The sequence below is a fragment of the Engystomops pustulosus genome, chromosome 1 (assembly GCF_040894005.1).
Source record: "Engystomops pustulosus chromosome 1, aEngPut4.maternal, whole genome shotgun sequence".
Lineage (NCBI taxonomy): Eukaryota > Metazoa > Chordata > Amphibia > Anura > Leptodactylidae > Engystomops > Engystomops pustulosus.
Window position 1 is genome coordinate 69,934,377 of NC_092411.1, and position 21,479 is coordinate 69,955,855.

General features: G+C 37.1%; 1 protein-coding gene across 2 annotated transcripts in view; it reads right to left on the minus strand.

Annotated features, from left to right (window-relative positions):
- Positions 1–988: 988 nt before the first annotated feature.
- SBNO1 (strawberry notch homolog 1) overlaps positions 989–21,479 on the minus strand; it is a 28,123-nt gene continuing 7,632 nt past the window's right edge. For both annotated transcript variants that reach the window (XM_072144300.1, XM_072144299.1), the window contains 27 exons: positions 19,515–19,602; positions 18,759–18,919; positions 18,406–18,539; positions 18,052–18,142; positions 17,804–17,965; positions 17,245–17,380; positions 17,054–17,159; positions 13,646–13,799; positions 12,417–12,599; positions 12,233–12,330; positions 11,259–11,410; positions 10,797–11,000; positions 10,418–10,594; positions 10,148–10,341; positions 9,879–10,010; positions 9,597–9,732; positions 9,391–9,503; positions 9,166–9,237; positions 8,932–9,031; positions 7,449–7,523; positions 6,393–6,539; positions 5,762–5,856; positions 5,378–5,470; positions 4,415–4,552; positions 3,761–3,837; positions 3,313–3,506; positions 989–2,477 (listed from right to left, as the gene is read on the minus strand). In XM_072144300.1, coding sequence (XP_072000401.1) covers positions 2,335–2,477; positions 3,313–3,506; positions 3,761–3,837; positions 4,415–4,552; positions 5,378–5,470; positions 5,762–5,856; positions 6,393–6,539; positions 7,449–7,523; positions 8,932–9,031; positions 9,166–9,237; positions 9,391–9,503; positions 9,597–9,732; positions 9,879–10,010; positions 10,148–10,341; positions 10,418–10,594; positions 10,797–11,000; positions 11,259–11,410; positions 12,233–12,330; positions 12,417–12,599; positions 13,646–13,799; positions 17,054–17,159; positions 17,245–17,380; positions 17,804–17,965; positions 18,052–18,142; positions 18,406–18,539; positions 18,759–18,919; positions 19,515–19,602 — 3,555 coding nt within the window. In that variant the 3' untranslated portion in view covers positions 989–2,334. The remainder of the gene's footprint in view (positions 2,478–3,312; positions 3,507–3,760; positions 3,838–4,414; positions 4,553–5,377; positions 5,471–5,761; positions 5,857–6,392; positions 6,540–7,448; positions 7,524–8,931; positions 9,032–9,165; positions 9,238–9,390; positions 9,504–9,596; positions 9,733–9,878; positions 10,011–10,147; positions 10,342–10,417; positions 10,595–10,796; positions 11,001–11,258; positions 11,411–12,232; positions 12,331–12,416; positions 12,600–13,645; positions 13,800–17,053; positions 17,160–17,244; positions 17,381–17,803; positions 17,966–18,051; positions 18,143–18,405; positions 18,540–18,758; positions 18,920–19,514; positions 19,603–21,479) is intronic.

Here is a 21,479-nt window from a genome sequence, read left to right on the forward strand (position 1 = left end):
TTAGAGGAAATTTTGAATGTTAATTTGCCAAATGCATCGCCTGGTTGTCGGTTTTCAAAATTCTATAGGTTTTATGGTCCCTTTACTTTTTATTCTGTTTTATTGATATATTTTGCAGGTTATGACTGTCTAAAATGTCTAGCTGAAAAGCAGATATCTAGTTATTACAGTTTTAGTGATATTATGTGGATTTATTCATGTGAACATATCAATAGGGCACATTTGTGAACTCTACAAATGTCCATGTATTACATTTAGGAGATGTGAAGGTAAACATTTTCTGTTTGGATCAAATTTTTTGCCATCAAAGTCAAATTTTAAGTATTTTTAATAAAATGTTTCAATTTGAATCAAAATTGCATGAAGGCGCCTATGTCTATAAAATCTTTGATGCAATTTTGAAAATGGGGCAAGTGTCTGCTTTGAGAAAATATTGGTCCCCCTCCCCAATGGGCCTCACAGTCTAATCAACCTACCAGTAATTTTTTGGAGTGTGGGAGGAAACCGGAGGACCCGGAGGAAACCCACGCAGACACAGAGAGAACATACAAAATCTTTGCAGATGTTGACCAGTGCTGCAAGGCTGTAGTGCTAATCCCGGAGCCACCATGCTGCCCATAAATCTCCCTATCATCTATCTATCTCCTATAAAATTCTCCCATATTACAGTTTGTTTTACCATACTAAAAGAGCCTCTTCCTGACTGTGACTGGTCATAAAATAGTTTTATTTTGGGGCCCCACTTTTAGTTTTGCCCAGGGCCCCACTTTGTCTAGAACCGGCCCTGCTGATGGGAATAGCAGTGGTGGACAGTGCTATTTTAGACATAGGCTGCAGAGCCCAAAAGGTAGGTGTGAAATGGACACATAGATAAGAGTGCAGTACAAAACTAGGATCCAATAATCACCCTGAACAGGGTTGTAAATTTTTTTTTTTTTCACATTAACATAATCTAACTAAATGTGAAAATTAATCACCACAAGATAGATTTGTTAGTACAATGATTTTTATTTTCTTCCTCTAAGGTGTAAATACCTCAAAGGGTAATTTTAATTTCCCCAACAGGTTTATACAGTTTCAAAACGCTCAATAGTGCAACCTGTGCAAGCAAGAATTGACAAACATTGTCTTTTTCACTTCCTTATAAACATGAACTATTGAAGGCATAAACAACAAAAAAAAAAAAAAACAAAAAAAAAAAACTTACCCATATTATAGATAACTATTCACATTTGTACATTACAATTTTAAACAGCTCGAGAAACTCTACAATGTCTTACAACATAGTAAATTGTATTCAAGTTACACAGAAGGCAAAACACACAGCAGGGAGCCTTGAGTGATCTACATAACAGTGTACCATTCAAGATGTGCCTTATTTTACCAGTCAAATTTGTTTATTAAATTACAACAAAGCAATCTGTAAAGAAAACAAAATGGAATTGTATTGTTCCCATTTTTTCATGTCAAAAGGGAAAGAAAAAAAAAAAAAATTAGGCACAAGCCCTTTGCTGCAGCACATTAGAAAATGTCCTTTTTTTTACACTTAAAATATTACATTTTCATCACAATTTTAAGAGCAAATGTGTTGAAATATACACAGAAGAAAATGCACTCAACTTAAATAATTAAATTTAAAATACTATGTAAAAATAAAATGGGCAATGTGGAGACCAGGAACTGATTATTCCCTATGGATCAGGACTTGCCAAAGTCTCTGTCTTCATGCTTTCAAAGGCATGCTCTGCATTAACCAATGTGGGGGGAAACACAACTAGACCCTTATAAATACAGTGCATTTATGAAAGCATGCATCCTTATTTCACAAGTTAGGAAAACCTTTTATATACATATATTGGTTTATGCATCATATGTTCCTCGTACATGCATTTATGGAAAGCTCCCCTTTAAAAATTATTGATTACCAAATAAGACCCTGAGCACTATATGGGAAATAAACCAAAAACAAAGTAGTGCGTTCCCTCTTCCATATGACATGAAGGGGGGAGGGGTAAGTGTTCAAAAGAAAAAAAAAAAAAAACTATTAAATTAAAGGACTATGAAAGCTGGAGCTGATGGGAAGCACCAAAAGTAGTGAAAGAAAAAAACAAAAACAAGCCTAAAAAAAAAAATATATATATATGTGCCACTATAAAGGAACTTGCAGATTGCCACAAAGATCTCTTGGTGTACGCCAAGTCCTGGTGGACAACAAAACACCGTGTTCACCTACAAGCAAGTAGACTGAACTCTTTGGAATCTGTCCCTGATTCATGTGCACGGTTATGGTTTCTACAGTTTCTTTCTACTTCCAGGTTTCAGTATGGCAGATATCTATGGGGTGCTGAAATTGCTAATGCTCTGTGGATGAAGTTGCTGCCACATTTGTTGCTGTTGTACTGCAATCTGCTGAGACTGGTCTGAAGTCGATAACAGGGTTATAAGGGACGATACACAATTTGCTGGAATGATGAGACCTTTGAGGAGGAAAAAAAAAATTTAAATAGTTATCCCAAGGACAATTTGAACAAATTACTATAATAAACACATATATATTATACTTATAATTATACATACATATATACATACACATGTATTATACATACACATACATAGAGGCTGGGTTCACACCTCGTTTTTGTGCATACATTTTAAGGACACGTTAGGAGGATTCCTATAGGTCCTTACAACATATGGCACAAACGTATCACACTGTATGCTTATACTGTGGGATACGTCAACTGGGGACCTCCCTCCCCCTGAATGCAGAGGGAAGAGTACATTGGCAGCAGCCGCTGATTGAATGTCGCCGATGTACAAGGCGTTTCCCCAGTGATCTCACCTGTCCTAATATGGACAGTGACATCACCATTCCTCCCTCCTGCCAAGCAATATATGCAATCGGTGAGGCTGTGGAAGAGAAGCAATATGTTGTATTCGCTCCCCATAGCAATAATGTTTTATAATCTTCTAAAAACCAAACAAACTAATGAGCTTGTAATGTAGAACTAAATTTTTTTGTGTAAACTGAAATGAGCAAATTACAGAGCAGAAGCTGAGCAGAGTTTATAGTTTTGTAGGGGGGGGCAGTGACGCAGAGTCTTTGCTCCAATATCTACATCATAATGTTTGTTTAGATTATTAACTTATTCATATAAAGAGTTATGATTTGAATTATTTTACATTTTAAAAAGCAATCATGGTCATTACCAACTTAACACATGTACTAGCATCTATTCTATTCTACATGTAGCATAATCCCTAAATACCAATTACATACCAAGATATGCATTAACATCCACGGTTACTTACCAACAATTCTTTGCCCATCTTCAGTTCGTAAGCGAACTATCTGCATTTTTACATTTGTGCCGCTAACGGAGGCAAGAACTCCTTCCACTTTAGTCCAGACACTTAAGACAGAGCCGCACAGAACATAATATGTCCTACAGCGCAAGCCTATTTCACACACGAGTCCTAAGCTTGCTTTTTTACAATTACCTCTCCTGCAACAAAAAGATAAAGTTAGATATACATATTTTGATGTGGAATTCAAGATAGAGTGTTTTTAGCCTTGCTTTACAGCTATTGGGACAAACCATGAATAGAAGCATTGGCCTTTGTACAGATTATAGAGCCCCTGGCTTCCCATCAATTCTACGTAATTAACTCGGAATATCCTGGTGGCTCCAGGTGAGCTCACTGCACACAGATTTTAACAACTCCCTATAATAAATATATGTGAATACCAATTACTCACCAATAGGCATGGGTACATATCTCAGCAGAAGATGTATACTGTTCTTTCCAGTGAGAAAATGCATCATCAGATGTTACCTGGCAAGACAATACAATCTAATAAGGCAAACAATTACAATGACTGACATGTAAATGTTGTTTGAGGATGATAATTGGCGCTAAACCATGAATATTGAAATTTCCATGCTCAACAGATAAAATAACAGCTTCAAAAATACATCCTCTAAAATCATGGACTTGAAACAGGAAACCTAAACTGAAGTATCTACAATCATGATATGGTGGCATGTACCACAATTCTAGTGAATACCTATTAGAAGGCAACAATGCAGGTAAATTTATGGACCATTATGCATATTGTAAAGCAGCAGGGTTAAGAATCTCAAACTTGTTTTGCTTACTAATGCTTGAATCCATAGAGAATCCAGGGAGAAAAATTATAGGTGGTCTACTGCAACCTTATGCGTGGTGCAGATTAAAAGTTAGTCATTTAGAGTACTATGGCCTAACACACCACCTTTGAAAGAAGTACTTTGCTGGGCAATTGATGCCCACTTTCTTAACGATTGATAGGAATCTTCCCATGTTCACAGACATCATGAAGATCCTTTAAGACTGACCAACCTCTTAAAATTTTAAATGAGTAGTTTCTTACCTTCTTGTATTTCTTTTTCAGATCTGACAATGTTTCAAGTTTAAGTTGCTTTCCAGTGTTAGGTCTGTACACAAGGAAAAGCCTCTTTTTGGGGTTGATTTCTTTGACTAAAATAGCAGTTTTCTTATTATTTCTTATCTGCAGAAAAACAACATTATACAGGTTAAAAAAAAAAATGTTAACAGGTAGGAGAGCCGAACGTCGGCTCTGCTACATATCAAGGAAATAAGAATTTTGTGCATTATATGACAATATAATGCACAGAGTTTAATCCCCAGCATATTCACAAGTCCTTGGCACAGCACTCGTCTCTGAATAATGTGAAATGGGACTAACTTGGAGGCTTGGCCACTAAATATAACAAAATCCCCTTTCTTTATTATAACCATGTACCCTTTAGGCCAGTATTCCTAAACCACTGGGCCCTAGATCATTGAAAACATCAGGAGGAAGAGCAGACAGGAGAGGTTGCTGATAGAAGGTGTCGAGGTGCCCAGATACTGGCACCCCCCCCCCCCCCATCTTTCGGGTGCCTGGGAAAATTTAACACATACTCTACTGGTCCCTGCAACAAAAAAGGTTGAGGGTCACCATTGGGGCAGATTTAATCAGGGCTCGTATGCCAGGTTTCTGGTGTACAAGCCCTCAAAAAATCGCAAATAAGTGAATTGCCACTAATTGCCATTTACTCTTTACGTCATCTTCACACCCAGTGGGCCGCGAGGAGCATGAAGAGGTGCACAGCCGGTGACAGTAGGCTGTGGTGGCAGTTCCTGCCTGGCGCTATAGCCTGTGAACTTACATAACCAAGTTTGCAGGATGAGGTGCAATACCAATACCGGGCCGATGTATTATAAATCCCTTCCCATTGTCTGTATGTTTTTATGTTTCTGTGCCTTACCCCAGCTAATAACTTTCTGTATCCTCATTCACCAAGCCATAACTTAGATCAAAACCTCTTACCTGTAGTGATAAATAAAATCCATCATCTGGTCCAATCTGTTCTGCCCAGATTTTAGTTGCATCCTCCCACGACATCCCCCTTTCTACACTTATCTGTAAATATTAGAATTATGCATCATTAGTGCTGTTATTTTATAATAGTAGAATAGTTACTGTTTTTACTGAAAAAACACCAAAAGCCACTAGAATGACATTGTTTAATTTCCATCATAAGAGTTTTATAGGAATTAGTTTTTAAAATCTTAAATAATGCATCCATAAGTTGCTAAACTAATGTAAAAGTATGCTAAAGTCTTTCAAATAGAATCAATGCACATGCAACATGGAAATCAAAGTTAAGAGGAGGAAAATGCATAGAGATCGCCTATTACTTAAACCACTTACTGTGTACAATTCCACATGACCTGAAGTGGAATAACCTGGGGTCAGGAACTTCTTGACTTGAGATTTTCTAACCTTTTCATCACCAGAACCAAGATCTGTGGAGAAAAATAATGTAGTGAAAAAATAAATAAAAATTCTCTGTACATTGTGTCATCGCTATTGAAGTATATGAACTTTAATGGTTTTATAGAGAGGCAGACAGTAGTTTATTTTAGAGGGGATCTGTCATCAGTAGATTGCTACTTTGCCCCCTCAATTTGTGTTTGCTTTTTTTTAATATGTGTTAATAGATACAAACATTAACGTTTGTATCTATTTACATGCTAACCAATGAGTAGTCACATTAAATATATCTAGAGAGGACTGTTCTGTATGGAAAAAAAAAATAATGTTAGTCTTTTTGGCTAGTATTAATTAATTCACATATAACCTTACATAAGTAATTTCTTTTTAACTAGTGGATATATTAATTACCAAAATACCAAACAAAAGTAATTGATTGAAGGCACAGTGAAAGTAATGTCATATTTCAGACTATATTAAAGGTCTTTCGATGAAAAAAAAAAAAAAAAAAAACACTACAAAAATTTCAAATGAAAAGTTCTTAAAATGCAGACTTCCAGATCATTACCTAGAATACCCATGTCGTATCTGCCATTCTTCTTAGCATTCTGTATAACTGCACTGAGTGTGTCAGAGAAGTACTGAAATAGAGCATTTTGCTGATGTACTTCCATGCCCAAAATACGATTAAGGAACTTTCCAATATTGTTATAATCTAAAGAAAAAGGAAAAAGGGAATTAAATTGAAAACATTTGGTAATAAAGAATTAGCTGCACTCCCTTTTAGGTTTTGTCTAAAATGTATCAATTGTTTGTTGTAGTTGTTGCTACAAGCCAAACCAGGTCCTTTATAGAGAAATGCAACTCGTTAACTTCACCTCATCTATAAATGTCCAATCACAGGGGGTCCCCTCGAACTGCTGGCACACCTTGCCATTGGCTGGAGGGACCCTCAAGTTCCCCCCTTTGCTGCCCTGTTTAGCACCTTCTGGCATCTGGTCATCCTGTGAGCGGTGCTGTAAATCCCACAGAAACTGATCGAGCACAACACAAAAGTTCACCCTGAGCATTTGCTGTTCTGAGAACTATGCAGGAAGCTCCTGAAGATCAGTACCGTTTGAAGTTCCCAAACTCAGCACAGATAAGAAAGCTATAGCATGTTCTAACAATATGCCTTCATCTGCAGGGGCGAGAGACTTTGCAATAAGGGATAGCGTGTAAATGACGAGGGCCGACTATTACATTGACTTTATGGACTTTTGTCAAAGTCATTGCAGAAGTCCTATTCGCTGCATAGCAGGTAAATCAGACTTGCCGTCCCCAGTTTTTTGGGGCAATGGGTATTCCAAACTAACAGACATTGATCCTCTATCCTGTGGAGAACTGACTTCACCATCTGTGATGTGCAGTTCTATCAGATCAGGTGGGTGGAGATCTAGCTGCAGGGGATTCATCGCTCTCTTATTCCGTAGAGAATAAACCCCACTGAGCTGCCATTACCATCACGACAGAAATCACCATATTTCTGGAAAAAATGCATTAGAAGAAATGATCTTGAAGAAGTGAAGAGGCACTTTTCTCCGATAAAGATTAAAACATTTCTTGTCTTCAGCAGCAGCCCTACCTTTGTCCAAAGTCAAAATTCCAGATCTGTCTTCTACATTTATAAGTCCAACTCCAATCAACCCTTGACGAACATCTAGTGGGGGATACACAGCGATTTTGTCAGTATGTGTCATTATACATTAGAGAGTAAATTCAAATAGTCTTAAAGGAAATCTTCCACATGGATGCTGCACTTCTAAACCTGGCATACTTACAGGGGCACCTGGCTACATCACAGCAGCCCCTTCTGCCAATTATTCACACCTTTATTCAGAGTGGAGGAAGGCAGAAACACAGAATGGAGGCGTGGATAATTAGATGGAGCCAGAAGGGGCTCCTGTGACATAGCCTAGAGCCCCCCGAAAAGTTAGCTATTAAAAGCAAAAAGAAAACTGCTCTTCTTTTAGGAGGCACATGTAAGTGGTAGATTTGCTGTAAACCTTAACCCCTTAAGGACCAGGCCCTTTTTCGTTTTTGCATCTTTATTTTTCACTCCAACCATTTTATTTTTCCATGTAAAGTGCTTTGTGAGGGCTTGTTTTCTGCATAACAAATTGCACTTGATAGTGATGGTATTTAATATTCTGTGCCGTATACTTGGAAGCGGAAAAAAAAAAATAATTCTGAATGCAGGGAAGATGGAAAAACACATTTGCGTCATTTCTTGTGGGATTGTATTTTACAGCTTTCACTGTGCGCCCCAAATGATATGTCTACTTCATTAATTGGGCCAGTACGATCACGGGGATACCAAATTTGTATAGGTTTTATGTTTTCATACATTTACAAAAATTAAAACCTCCTGTACAAAAAAAAAAAAAAATTCTTCATTTTGCCGTCTTCTGGTGCTAATAACTTTCATACTTTAATGTGCAGAGCTGTGGATGGTGTCATTCTTTGCGACTTGATAACGTTTTCATTGCTTCTATTTTTAGAACTGTGCAAACTTTTGATCACTTAATTACATTTTTCAAAATGGCAAAAAATGACTTTTGCAACTTTGGCGCCATTTTCAATTACAGGGTTAAACACAGTATTATATTTTGATAGATCAGGCATTTTCGGACGTGGCAATACCTAATGTGTTTATGGTTTATTTAGATTTATATGACTTCTAGGGAAAGGAGGGGGGGGGGGGTTTGAATTTTTAGGGTTTTTTTGTATAATTTTTTTTTTTTTTACTTTATTTTTAAATAGTCTTTAAAAAAAATTACACCAATTTCCTTCAGAAGACATTTATATCCTACAAACTTTTGGTGCCATGTAGGGTGGACTCAACTAGCATATTAGCATAAGCTATTAGAAAATGCAACTATTCTTCCCATCAAAATGGCCATAGACCGTAAATCAATGGATTAATCAGTAAAAGGTATTTTTGGGCTTGTGACAGATCATGGAATACACCCATTATTATGAAAAGCAGAACTGCTGCATAAGCAGAGCCGAATTCTAAAAGGCAAATACAAAAATGACTTACTATCCACATTATAATTTTAACTCACCTTTAAAAAAGTCGCCAGGATAATCTGGTGGTGGAGAAACCAAAGGCGAATCCAAGCTTACAATAGACTTCATAACAATTTCTAGAGCATTTCTACCATACTATGAAAAAAAAAAAAAAAAAAAACAAAACACAATATAACATAGGCAAAATCAAAGTTGCTACTTGGCAAACAAAAGGACAATTAAAACAGGTCTTCTGTTATCGACAACAATGGGAAATTTGCAATGTATACCTTGTTATCAAAGTTAAAACGACTTAAATCCCTGGATTCTGTGGCTCTTCTATCACCATGCGTCAAGGCTCCCTTAAAAGAAATAAATGCCAGAAGTTTTCAAAAAGCACTGAACATTTAGATAGGAGAACAGTTTTTGAAGCAGAAGACAGAAAGACTACATAAAAAACGAGAGAATGGAGCACAGTGCTGTACCAGCATCTGTCTAGAATGTTAAATACCTACCAAACTTTCCAGTCTCTTGGCAACAATAGAAGCAAATCTTTGTTCTCCAGCCAATTCTGAGATTAGGAAAACATATTCTGGAGCAGTAACTTGATTAGATCTGTGTGTCCTACCTATGGGAAGCAGTTGCAAAATTTTAAGTAGTTATTTATTCTTAAAGAAAAGAAATCTATACACATGCATATTTTCCCCAAATTTAAACTCACCAAACTGCTGAATAGCTCTATCTGCACTCCAGGGCAATTCCAATGTCATATGTACTCTTCTCCTCTGATTCTTAGCTCTTCTGTCAGCTTGTAATGAAATTCCTGAACTGGCAGCTTCTGAGATGATTGAAATATTCTACAAACAAAAACCCTCAGTATCAGCTATAATAAAAACATCGGCAAACAAAACATTTTTGATATGCGGGTCACAAAAGCCTATAAACCTTTTGTGTCCTCCATTTGTCCAACAAAAAAACACAAAACAAAAAACACAACACTAACCTTTTCACCATCCATGAACCTCTGTTTCTCTGTGATATTTAGAATTTCTACAGGAACATCAAGTTCGGATCGAGATTCATAAGATATGCTTCCATCATCATTACTGACCACTCTACCTTTCCGACCAGTCATCTTTAGAAAAACAAGTTGCATGTTCATGTGTTATAAGATCTGTATGAACAAGTAAAAATAACACTACTCTAAACCCCCCACGAAATAACAAAAATGACAAGCAAGAAAAGGAAATGCTACCACTTAGAATACATTACCTCTGCCACATTATCTGGTCCTCCCAACTCATCAATAAGCTCATCCAAGGTATTTGGTGGTAAGGCTTCTGCCAAGTCATCCAGTTTATCCAGAAGCTCTTTCTTCATTTGTTGGGCTCTTTCCACAGAATCCTGACTGGTTACGCAGCTGTTACTGGCATTGGAATTACTGGAAATTGCATTACTAGAAATAGCTAAAAGAGTAAGGAGCATGGTTAATCTCTTTCACGGTTTCACAGATCAGTTTGGAATTCTAATGCTACTATTTACCTGGAAGGGTGGGGGCAGTGCTTACAGGAACAGATTTGACAGCAGATGAAAAACTGGGCCGTTTAGATCCAAGCCCTGATGCTAATAAGGCACTTTGAATGGAGTCTGGGTCGATACTTTTCTTTTTCTTCTTTTTATCCTTACTTTTCTTGTGTTCTTTTCTAATCAACCAAGGATCTGTTCAGATAAAGCATTTTTATGCTGTTAGCACACAGGAGAACAAACAGGTTTTATAAAGTCCCACACACAGATTGCACAGTCTGCACAAGCCAGAATCTCTCATGAATGCCTACTAGCTGAGATTATATTCAGACAAATTAGATCTTTTTCATTCTGTGATATATTTGCCATTCAATAAGCTATAAATAAAAAAAATTACCATCTTCATCATCACCACTTGATTCATCTCTAAATGGATTAAAGTCATCTTCATCGTCTCCAGAGCTCACAGACTTAAAGCTTTCACTTTCACTCTCAGCCTCTTTATCAGATGAGTCAGATCCACTGTCCATCTCATCTGAACTGCTGCCAGCAAGTCCACCTGATTTACGAGGTTTTTTTGAGTCTCGTTTAAGCTCTTCACCTAAAAAATAATTTACCAAAATTGACCACATAAAAAGAGGATTTGCATTTTAAATAGAAACATTTTTTATTGATTTTTTTTTTTTTTTTTTAAAGCTGGTCATTGATTGGCCGGGCTGCTTGTTCAGGTCTACGGCGCTGAGGGAGATTGCCGAGTAGGGCGCTACGATGCAGACCCCCCCCCCTCCCCGTTCTCGATCATTGGGAGGTCTCATCACTGAACCCCAATAATTTGCAAGAGATCCAATTTGTTACCCACCTTTCCTTTTCTTTGATTTGCTGTCCTTGCTGGGGCTTTCTCTGGGAGAATTGTTATTGCTTTGAGCTGATAAGTCTATTCCAAGAAGGCTAAATAATTTCTTACGATCTGGAGCAGGAAAATGCTTTTCAATCAGAGATTGTAAAACACCCCTAAAATTGGAAGTGTAATAACTTTGTAAATATGCAAGTAATCACATACACAAAAAAAAAAGCAAGCGTTATTATGGAAGCAGTCTTGCTAGTTTCTGAAAACAAATGTACACGAATAGTAGTTCAACTAAGGGCTCATTCACACGCCCATCTGGGGGCATGTGAATGTGGGGGATGTGGCCACATACGTCCCCATAGACGGCAATGGCGGCCCGGTGCAACCCGTGTGGCACCGCACTGGGCCGTACACCGGGAAAAGATAAAGCATGCTGTCTCTTATCCCGTGTGCCGCTGTTTTCTATGGAGGGGTCACCACCACCTCCTCTCCATGCCGGGTGGGCATACTGCCGTGTGAATGTACCCTTCGACATAAGCTACAATGCCACGTGCAGGAAAGAAAAATATTTTTTACAAAAACAAACGCCTTTTACACCAAATCCAACATTTTGATTAAAGCAAAATTTCTATTTGAATTGAAAAGTTGAAAGGTCACAAGGCTCACTGTATGATAGAGTAGAGTAAAGGGCTAGATTACATCCCAGTAGCTATTGAAAGTCAAAACCAGGAGGGATGAAACAGAACCGGTACAAATACATCCATTATACCTACATCTGGTTTTGGTCCACAATTACAGAACGAAAGAAAAAAAAAAAAAAAAAAAAAAAAAAAAAAAAAAAATAATAGCACATTGTGGATCTGCTTTTGTGCCCTAAATTGCTTCATAAATTAGAGTTGGAGATACTAATCTTACCAATCATTATCTAAAGAAAACGTAAAAATAATAAAATAAAATATAGAAACAAAATAACGCCGAGTTCTTACTTTGCAGTAGACACAAAATCATTAAGTTCCCCGCCCCCTTCCTCCAAAGCTTCCAAAGTTCTTGCCTCTCCAGTGGATTGGAGACCAATGACAACACACTGGAACACAGAAAGAAGTTTATGTCAAAGGGAACATTTTGCAGCATCAAAACACATAGCACTACCTCACACATACTGCAGCTCACCTTTCCATTTTTGATTTCTTCTCTGGCGAGCTGTACTACTCTTCTAACCTTGGATGCTATGCAAAGATATTTGAAAAACCTCTGGTGGGCCGACCAGAACTGCCCCCACATAGACTTTTTCATCCTCTGTTCTGCATCAATTAGATCTGCAGCTTGTTGAAACCTCTCTCTGGCCAGGACCCACTTAAAGAAGAAAGAAAACTGTTTGTAACCTCTATAATTCAGAGTTTTTGCTTTTAGACAAAGTACACCAAATTTACATGCAGACTTAAATATCAGATTTTGTTTATAAATATGTGTATTTCAGTTTTTAAGGACATTTATCATCCTGTGAACTAAGTGGTGGCTGCCAAAAACAAGTTACTTGAGGATGCAATGGAAACACAAAAGGCAAATTAAAAAAAAATAATAAAAAAAATATAAAGCAAAAAGGTAAAAAAGCTGAATATTGTGATCAATATTTCTATATTATAAAGAACTGTTAGCAAGGAGATTATAAGGGGAGCACCCATGAAAGCAGTGACTGATGGGTTGCAATCAATATACATGAGCACATGAAGGCCTGCAGACTATTCAAAGGTAAAAGGGAACTCATCGGCTTAAAGATTTTATAGACTTTTACGCAATTTAAGGCAGAAAAAAAAATAATAAAATATGCATCTCCCTAACCATAAGCTTGGGAAGAGCACTCTGGGTCCCAGTTGTTTGAAACCTCCGCTTTATGATCAAACTGAGTGCCCCAAAGATCTCCAAACTAATGCTTAGCACCCCAATCAATTCTAAAAGGCTATGGAGTATTTGTATCATCACTCCCTTTATATGGGGCACACAGAGACCCATTCTTCAGATTGCCAAATGAGCCTATAAGAAGGGCAAGAAAACCCCTTAAAGGGGTCTTCTCATTAATGACATTTATCTACTAACCACAGGATAGATCCAGAGTGCGCAGACATGTATTATCTCTGCTGTGGATAAGGAATAAAATGGCAATAAAAAGCGCTCTCTCATCAATATCCTATCTTTAAGCCTTTGCTGTAATCTGGCTCTAGGCCTTGTCGGTCAGCTTAACAAAGGGTTTGCAAGTACTGCAACAGCAAGCATGGCTGATCAAGTATGATCAAATGATCAAGAATTGGTCACCTCTTCTAAAAGCTAGACCGCAGGAAATAAACCATTCATGGATCAAACTTTACATTTAATCCTCAACACACCAAAATAAAAACACCCACCAGTTTTACAGACTTGTTGTACATTCTAACATAATCCTGGGAGAGGGGAACTTCTTCAATTTTGAAAGTGACACCAGTGAAGCTTAGCTGCCTTGCAATGTACATGCCCCTCAGTTTCATATCCATGGCTACAATTTCCATGGCACCAACTCCTCTGGAATAAGAAAATTAAAAGAAAGTTAATGCAAATTGATGAATACAATAATAAAAGATAGAAGTACACAGTTTTTGGCATACCAAGTGTCAGCATGTAATAGTCCATGCCATATACTGGGAAGCTTTAACCGTTTCAGTACCGACGGTACCGATGCCAGAAAGACCAGGCAATTTTTTTACGTTCTGCTGTGCACTTCTTTAACCCCTTAACGACCTGGCCTTTTTTAGGTTTTTTCACTTCCATTTTTCACTCACCAACTTCAAAAATCTATAACTTTTTATTTTTCCACATAAAGAGCTGTGTTATGGCTTATTTTCTGCGTAACAAGTTGCACTTCATAGTGACGGTATTTAATATTCCATTGTGTGTACTGTGAAGCGGGAAAAAAATTCCAAATGCAGTGAAAATGGTGAAAAACTACATTTGCGCCATTTTCTGGTGGGCTTGGATATTACGTCTTTCACTGAGCGCCCCAAATGACATGTCTACTTTATTCTTTGGGTTGGTACGATCACGTGGATACCAAATTTATATAGGTTTTATAATGTTTTCATACATTTAAAAAAATTAAAACCTCCTGTACAAAATTGTTTTTTTTTATTTTGCCATCTTCTGGCGCTAATAACTTTTTCATACTTTGGTGTACGGAGCTGTGGATAGTGTCATTTTTTGCGAATTTTGATAGCGTTTTCATTACTATAATTTTTGGGACTGTGCCTTTTGATCACTTTTTATGTTTTTTTTTAATATTTTTCAAAATGGCAAAAAAAAGCGCCATTTTCGACTTTGGACGCTATTTTCCGTTACGGGGTTAAACGCAGTGAAAAAACTTTATTATATTTTGATAGATCAGGCATTTTTTGGACGCGGCGATACCTAATGTGTTTAGGACTTTTACTGTTATTTATTTTTATATCCGTTCTAGGGAAAAGAGGGGGGGGGGGATTTGAATTTTTATGTTTTTTTTATTATAATTTTTTTTTTAACTTTTTTTTTATTTTTACTTTTACTATTTTTCAGACTCCCTAGGGTACTCTAACCCTAGGTAGTCTGATTTATCCTATCATATACTGCCATACTACTGCAATTAGCACATTGTAATGCATGGGTTAAAACGAAGTAGCCTCGGGTATTCGGAACACCCCAGGCTACCATGGCGAAGGATCGCCGCTCAATGTGACGTCATCGGGGAGTGGTGATCCATGACAAGATGGCGGCGCCCATTCGGCGCCATCTCTTTGAAGCCGCCGGCAGCATTGCCGGTGGCGATCGAGGTAAAAACACCCGCGATCGGTGCTACCGGTAAGCCTTTGCTGCAATATGCAGCAAAGACATACCGGCTATGGAGAGGGCTCGGGTTAAATGTTGATATCTCTGGAAACGCTTACATGTTACAAATTTTACTTTGTTTTTTTTCCAAGAGGTGAGTATCTTTATTCCATCACCCTTTCCCAGGTTCAGCTACAGATGCAGATGGTGCATGTACTTCTGCAATTCTGTAAAGGGAAAGTGAAACAGTTTCCTGCAGTTTCCTCTTTATTATTCTTCTGACTGTCTGGAGGGGGCACCGGCTGTATCTCCTTAACCCTTGCACCTACAACCAATTGGTGTCAGAGTTTCCCATGATATATAGATTGTGTATGGATTCAGAACCGGAGATATCCACTCTTAGGCTACGCTCACACAAACGTATGGGGGCGTATATAGGTCCCCCGTACACGTCAATCGCCTCACGGCGCCGTACATACCGTTCCGTAGCCTGTAGAAATATAGGACATGTCCTATCTTTCTACGGAATATGGCGCCGGGCTCTATGTTACTCTATGGAGAGGGGCGAGGGCAGCAACTTTAAGGGTGGATCTCTCTGGTTCTGTGAAGCATCCATTCACAATCCATATATTCTCCTGTTTAATTTGACACCATAATTGTGTGGCAAGATACTAGGGCTCAGGAGATATAGCCATTTAAATTTACATGACATAAATTTACGTACTTTCTGCAATCTGTCACAGTAACAGCTGGTGTGGTACTGAAGGGGTTAAAAAAATCCATATGTACAAAGTTATAAAAATATTTTCTTGTCCAAATAACACAAATTTCTATTGTTTGGGTCGGGATGATCACAGGGGTACCAAACATATATACATTTATTAGGTTTCAATGGCTTTAAACATTTCTTAAGGATTGCAGAAATATGGTACACTTTACACTTTGGTATACATAAATTAGTAAGGGGTCATTGTTTGCAGGACCAGCTGCTAATTGAATGCATATTCAGTAGCGCAGTACAAATAGGGGACAGACATAAAATGGACATTACAAAACAGTCAAATAGAACAATAAAAGTGAGGCCTTACAGTCAGGGACTGATTACTTTTTTCAAATATTCAGGTGTGACAAAGTGCAGCAATTTACTATATGGCTTCTTATAAATTTTGATAGATCAGGCCATTTAGATGTCCAGGGATACGTAGTGTATTTATGATTTGTTTGTGTTTATGATGCCTACATGGAATTTAAAAAGTAGACAACCACTGTTGTATGAAGAGGACACTGCAACATGCAACTACAGTGTCACTAAAAGGTGAGATAGTGCCCATCTACTTTTCCATTACCGGATTTTAGCTCACATAGATTCAACTCAGTTTAGGTTGTTGTGCACTGAAGAGTATACAGTATTTTTTGGACTATAATGCGCACCGGAGTATAGGGCGCAACATCAATAAATGCCTGCTAAAACGTCTAGGTTCATATGTAAGACGCACCAGATTATATGGCGCACTTGAGTATAAGGATAAATGACCAGCAGGTGGCAGACCTGTGCACAGTTCAAGGCAGCTGTTGTCTGCAAGTATGGCTCATATATAAGGCGGACCTTTGATTTCCGAGAGAATTAAAGGATTTTTCGTGCGCCTTATAGTCCGAAAAATACGGTACTGGTTTCATGTAGCGGGCCTTCTTGGCCATACTACTTGGAACAAGCATAATATTCTAGTACCCCAGCGGATTGCTTGGTACATTGCCAGTAATAACACAAGTCCCAGTACTAGGATTGTGAAAAAAACAAGAAACATGATGACCTTGGATGGTGCCATGCAGTGAAAAAAAGCCCTTCAGATGACAATATTTAAGTAAAAAAAAAAAATCAAACATTTAAGGCATTAGAAAATGCTTTCCCATGCATTGTTAACTGCACTATACAACCTACTGCAAAAAAAAAAAAAAAAATTATTGGTTTAAGAAATTCTCACCTTCTTTCTACAGCCTGAATGAAGTCATTGAATTCTCTAAAGGGTGTACCTTCACCCCAAATTCCTAGACGGCTCATATAAGCCATATTTCTTGGTTCAGAGGCACCTGAAAGAAAGAGCCTGTTATAACTTTTGACAGAAGCTAGAAATTGGCATTTTACTGAAAAATAAATAAATAAAAATTGACATACCTGTGGCACTAGCATACACAACTCTTGCTTTAGGCAGCTTGTTCTGAAGTTCAAGCACTGCTAAACCAGTTTTTGTTGGTTTTGAAGAACCAACGGGACACAAATTTTTTGCCTTGTGACATTCATCAAATACAATCTACAGTTAAATTAAGGAAACCAAAAGGAGAAACAGACAATACTGTTGAGCATAAACCAGAATTCCTAAGTAAATAGAGAAGAGTTTTTAAAGAGGACCCGTCACCACACACACTTTCCCAGCGGTGACTGCCAGGCTTCATGCAGCAGTAACCGGCACCTCGTACCAACCCCTCATAATTATGCAGCTGTAAGCCTGGCTCTGTGTTCTGAGGGTATGGGCGCTGCAGTGTTTGGTAGCTATTGGAGGGTTCCGATAAAGCTAGCAGGTTAACACTGCAACATCTGGGATAGCGGTAGTTCGTTTTTTTAAGGAGACAGGTCTTCTTTAATATTCTGGTTTAGGATACAAACTTAATGCCTACAAACTTGGAAAAAAAGAATTTGAACACATTTATTTAGTCACAACCCAAGCAAAGGATACGACACCATCAAAATCTTCTCCGCACCAGTGAAGTAGCTGCTTTAAGCGAGTTTTGTATTTACCCCCAGATTGACTTTCACCGATTAGTGAGGAATATGTAGCAAATATAACGCCTTTCTTAACACTACCATTATGCTTTGATGATATTTTGCCATATTTGAACTGCAATATGAAAAACAAAACAAAAGTTATAAACAAAAAGCTATTAACGCAAATATATTTATAAAAAATATTACCATTGAACACACCTTGTTTAAAGAATGAACCTGAATATTTTTGGCTCCAATGTCTCTCAAGTCCCTTTCAGCATCATACTTTAAGTCATTCGAGACACTGAACCTGTGAGGGAAGGGGGGAAATAATTTGGCATAATGTAATCTATTACACATGAAGTTATCAGTTTGAACTAACTTTTTAGGAAACTGGATTCATGAGTAGTGAAATAATATTTAAAAAGGACACTGTTCCTGAATATTTTTTATTCTTAAAGTAGAACGAAAGTAAAGTAGTGTGTAAATCAGATTGACTACAGATAAGTGAATATGGGGCAGCAATGTTAAAAACCAAACAGTTGAATGATATATTATGTGTTTTCCACTCACCACAATGATCTTTTTCTACTAAGCAAATAGTTTTCATAAATGATTCCAGCAATTGTTCTTCCTTTCCCAACTCCTGCCCCATCCCCAATTAGGAAGCCAGCTCTCTCACCATTAGGAAGGAAGGTTTCATGTTGCTATAAAGCAGAAAAAAAAGAAGAAGCAAAAACTAAAAAAGTTTTTAAGTGCACAAATTTTATTTATGTTCAATTGCACCAACAGTCAACAATACAAACGGGAAACATGAGCGAATTTAATTTCAGAATTTTGGATGTGTATGAAACCTTAGCTTGTATAAAAAAGTGGAGCTGTGGAAAAAAAATAAATAAATTAAAAAAAAAGTCACAAAAACTTACCTGTGCAGCATAAGTGATTGCTTCTAATTGCAGTGCAGATAGCCACCCATTATCAACTGTCTCCTCAGAAATTGAGGTTTGGTACCAAACATCTGGGGGAGTTACACTAGACAGGGAACTTGTTTCCACAACTGGATCTGGATGTCTCAGCCCAACTTTAACTAAAGAAGGGAAAAAAAAAAAAATCCCATTAGGTTTCACATGCTGCTATTTCACATTTGCTATATTAAACCACCAACAGCTTCAAAAACGGATATAAATTATAGCACAAATCTACACCAAATCACACAGCATGGACAACACTAAAGTAAAGCTGTGACCAATGCATTTTCCACCCTAGGCTTATACACAAATCAATAGGTTCTCCCATTTTTTGGGGTGGTAAAATTAGGGGCCTTGGCTTATTCGGTACATACAAATTCAACTTAAGTAGAAAACTAAAGAATCTATCTATCTAGTACGTAACCCAGGGGCTGCCTGTAATGGATAGACAAAAACCGAAGAAGCATTAGAAGGAAGGTGGTAAGACTGTCTGGTAGGATTCCCCTACACAACAATGTGTTCCAATATATCAGAAGTGCTAGAAAAGTGGTTAAATTCACAACTATATTCCAAATTCACTTAATAGTGTGTTATCATATCCTAAAAGGTGAATTTAACCACTTTTCTAACACACAACTAAGTGAATTGGAATAAAATATATATAATACAAGTTTATAATTATTTGCAAATATGGAGGCATTAACTGCAACATACGTTTAATTGGCATATATTCAGCGTATGTCTCTGCGTGGCCCATTTCCTCTTCATCTTCCTCCTCTGGCTCATCCTCCTCTTTTACTTTCTAAAATAAAGATTCATTATGTTAGACACACACACAAAAAACCTCAATTTTAGCACTTCCAAGTGAATAATGTAAATCCACCCCCTCAATTGCCTGAAATTCATTTAACCCCTATGGGACTCAGCCTCTTTTGGCCTTAAGGACGCGGCCCCATTTTTCAAATCTGCCCTGTGTCTCTATAAGTGGTTATAACGTGGGAACGCTATGAGATATCCAGGGGATTTTGAGATTGTACTTCAAATTAGTTTAAAAATTTGGATGAAATCTTTTACGTTTAGTTATGAAAAAAAAAATAAATCTTTATTTTCAACGTTCTAAATTCTCTACTTCTGATGCAGATAGTCATAGCACCCAAATAAATTCATAACTTACATTTCCCAAATGTCTGCTTTATGTTGGATGTTTTTTTCAGATTCCACATATTTTACTAGAATGTTATGAGGCTCAGAATTTAGGTGCCATTTTTCACATTTTTTGTAAAATCACCAAAACCCGTATTTAGATGGACCTGCTCAACTTCTAAATTGACACTGAGAGGCCTAAATAATAGCGAGACTCGTAAATTACCCCATTATGGAAACTACACCGCTCAACGTATGAAAAACCACTTTTAAGAAATTTGTTAACCCTTTAGGTGTTTTATAGGGGTTAAAACAAAATGGAGGTGCATGCTGCAAATTGTAATATTTTTTCACAATACACTCATTTTGGGTGGAAAATTAAACATTTACAATGGATTAAATGAAAAAAGGCTCCACAAAGTTTGATACCTCCCGAGTACACTGATACTCTATATGTGGTGGTAACCAGCTGTATTGGCGCACGGCCGGGCATAGAAGGGAAGGAGGCGCCATCCAGAGCAGATCTGCTATGTCACATTGTACAGGCAATTTTTTTCTTTTTTTAATGTGGACCTATAGGGGCTTATTTCTTTTGCCACATGAGATGCACTTTTCTGGTACGTAATTTTGGGGCATCTATCGCTAATTGGTGAGATTTTATTAACTTTATGTTGGTGGAGGAAATGAAAATCATAAATTTTTAGGAAAATTTTTATGTTTTTTTTTTTTTGGTCGTTAACCATACCATAAAAATAGTATATTATTTTTATTCTATGGGTCGTCACGATTACGAAAAGACCTCATTTATATAGATTTTTTATTTTTTCCCATTTTTACTGAATAAAAAGTAATTTGGCAAAAATGTTGTTAATTTTAGCATCACCGTCTTTCATATGCATAACTTTTTTATTTTTCGCCTCACAAATCTTTTTAAGGGCTTAGTTTTTGCGAGAACGATTGTTCTTTTTAGTGGTCTTATTTTAGAGTGCATAACATTTTTTAAATCACTTTTTATAGGGTATTAATTGAAAAATTTTTTGGGTTTTTTTTTTTAAACGGGGTTCACTTTGCGGTTCTAATAATGATTCTTTTTTATTATGCAGATTGTTACGGACGCAGGGATACCAAATATGTGGGGGTTGTGTATTTTATTCAATTGTACTGAATAAAAAAACTAATTTGAAGAAAATCTTGTTCATTTTAGCATCACCATCTTTTCATATGCATAACTTTTTTATTTTTCTCCTGACAAATTAAAAATTATTTTTTCGGAACGTTTTTGCGGTTTTTTTTCTCCGGCGTTTACCGTGCGGGTCCAGTAACGATTCTGTTTTATTATACAGATTGTAACGGACGCAACAATACCAAATATGCAGGTTTTTTTTGGTTTTTTTTATACTTTATTATGGGAAAGTGACATTATTATTGTCATTATTATTATTATGTTTTTATGGGAAACTGACATTTTAGGGGCTTATATTTTAATGTATTTATTTTTTATTTATTCTAATGTGTAGTGTTCAGTGTTTTTCACTT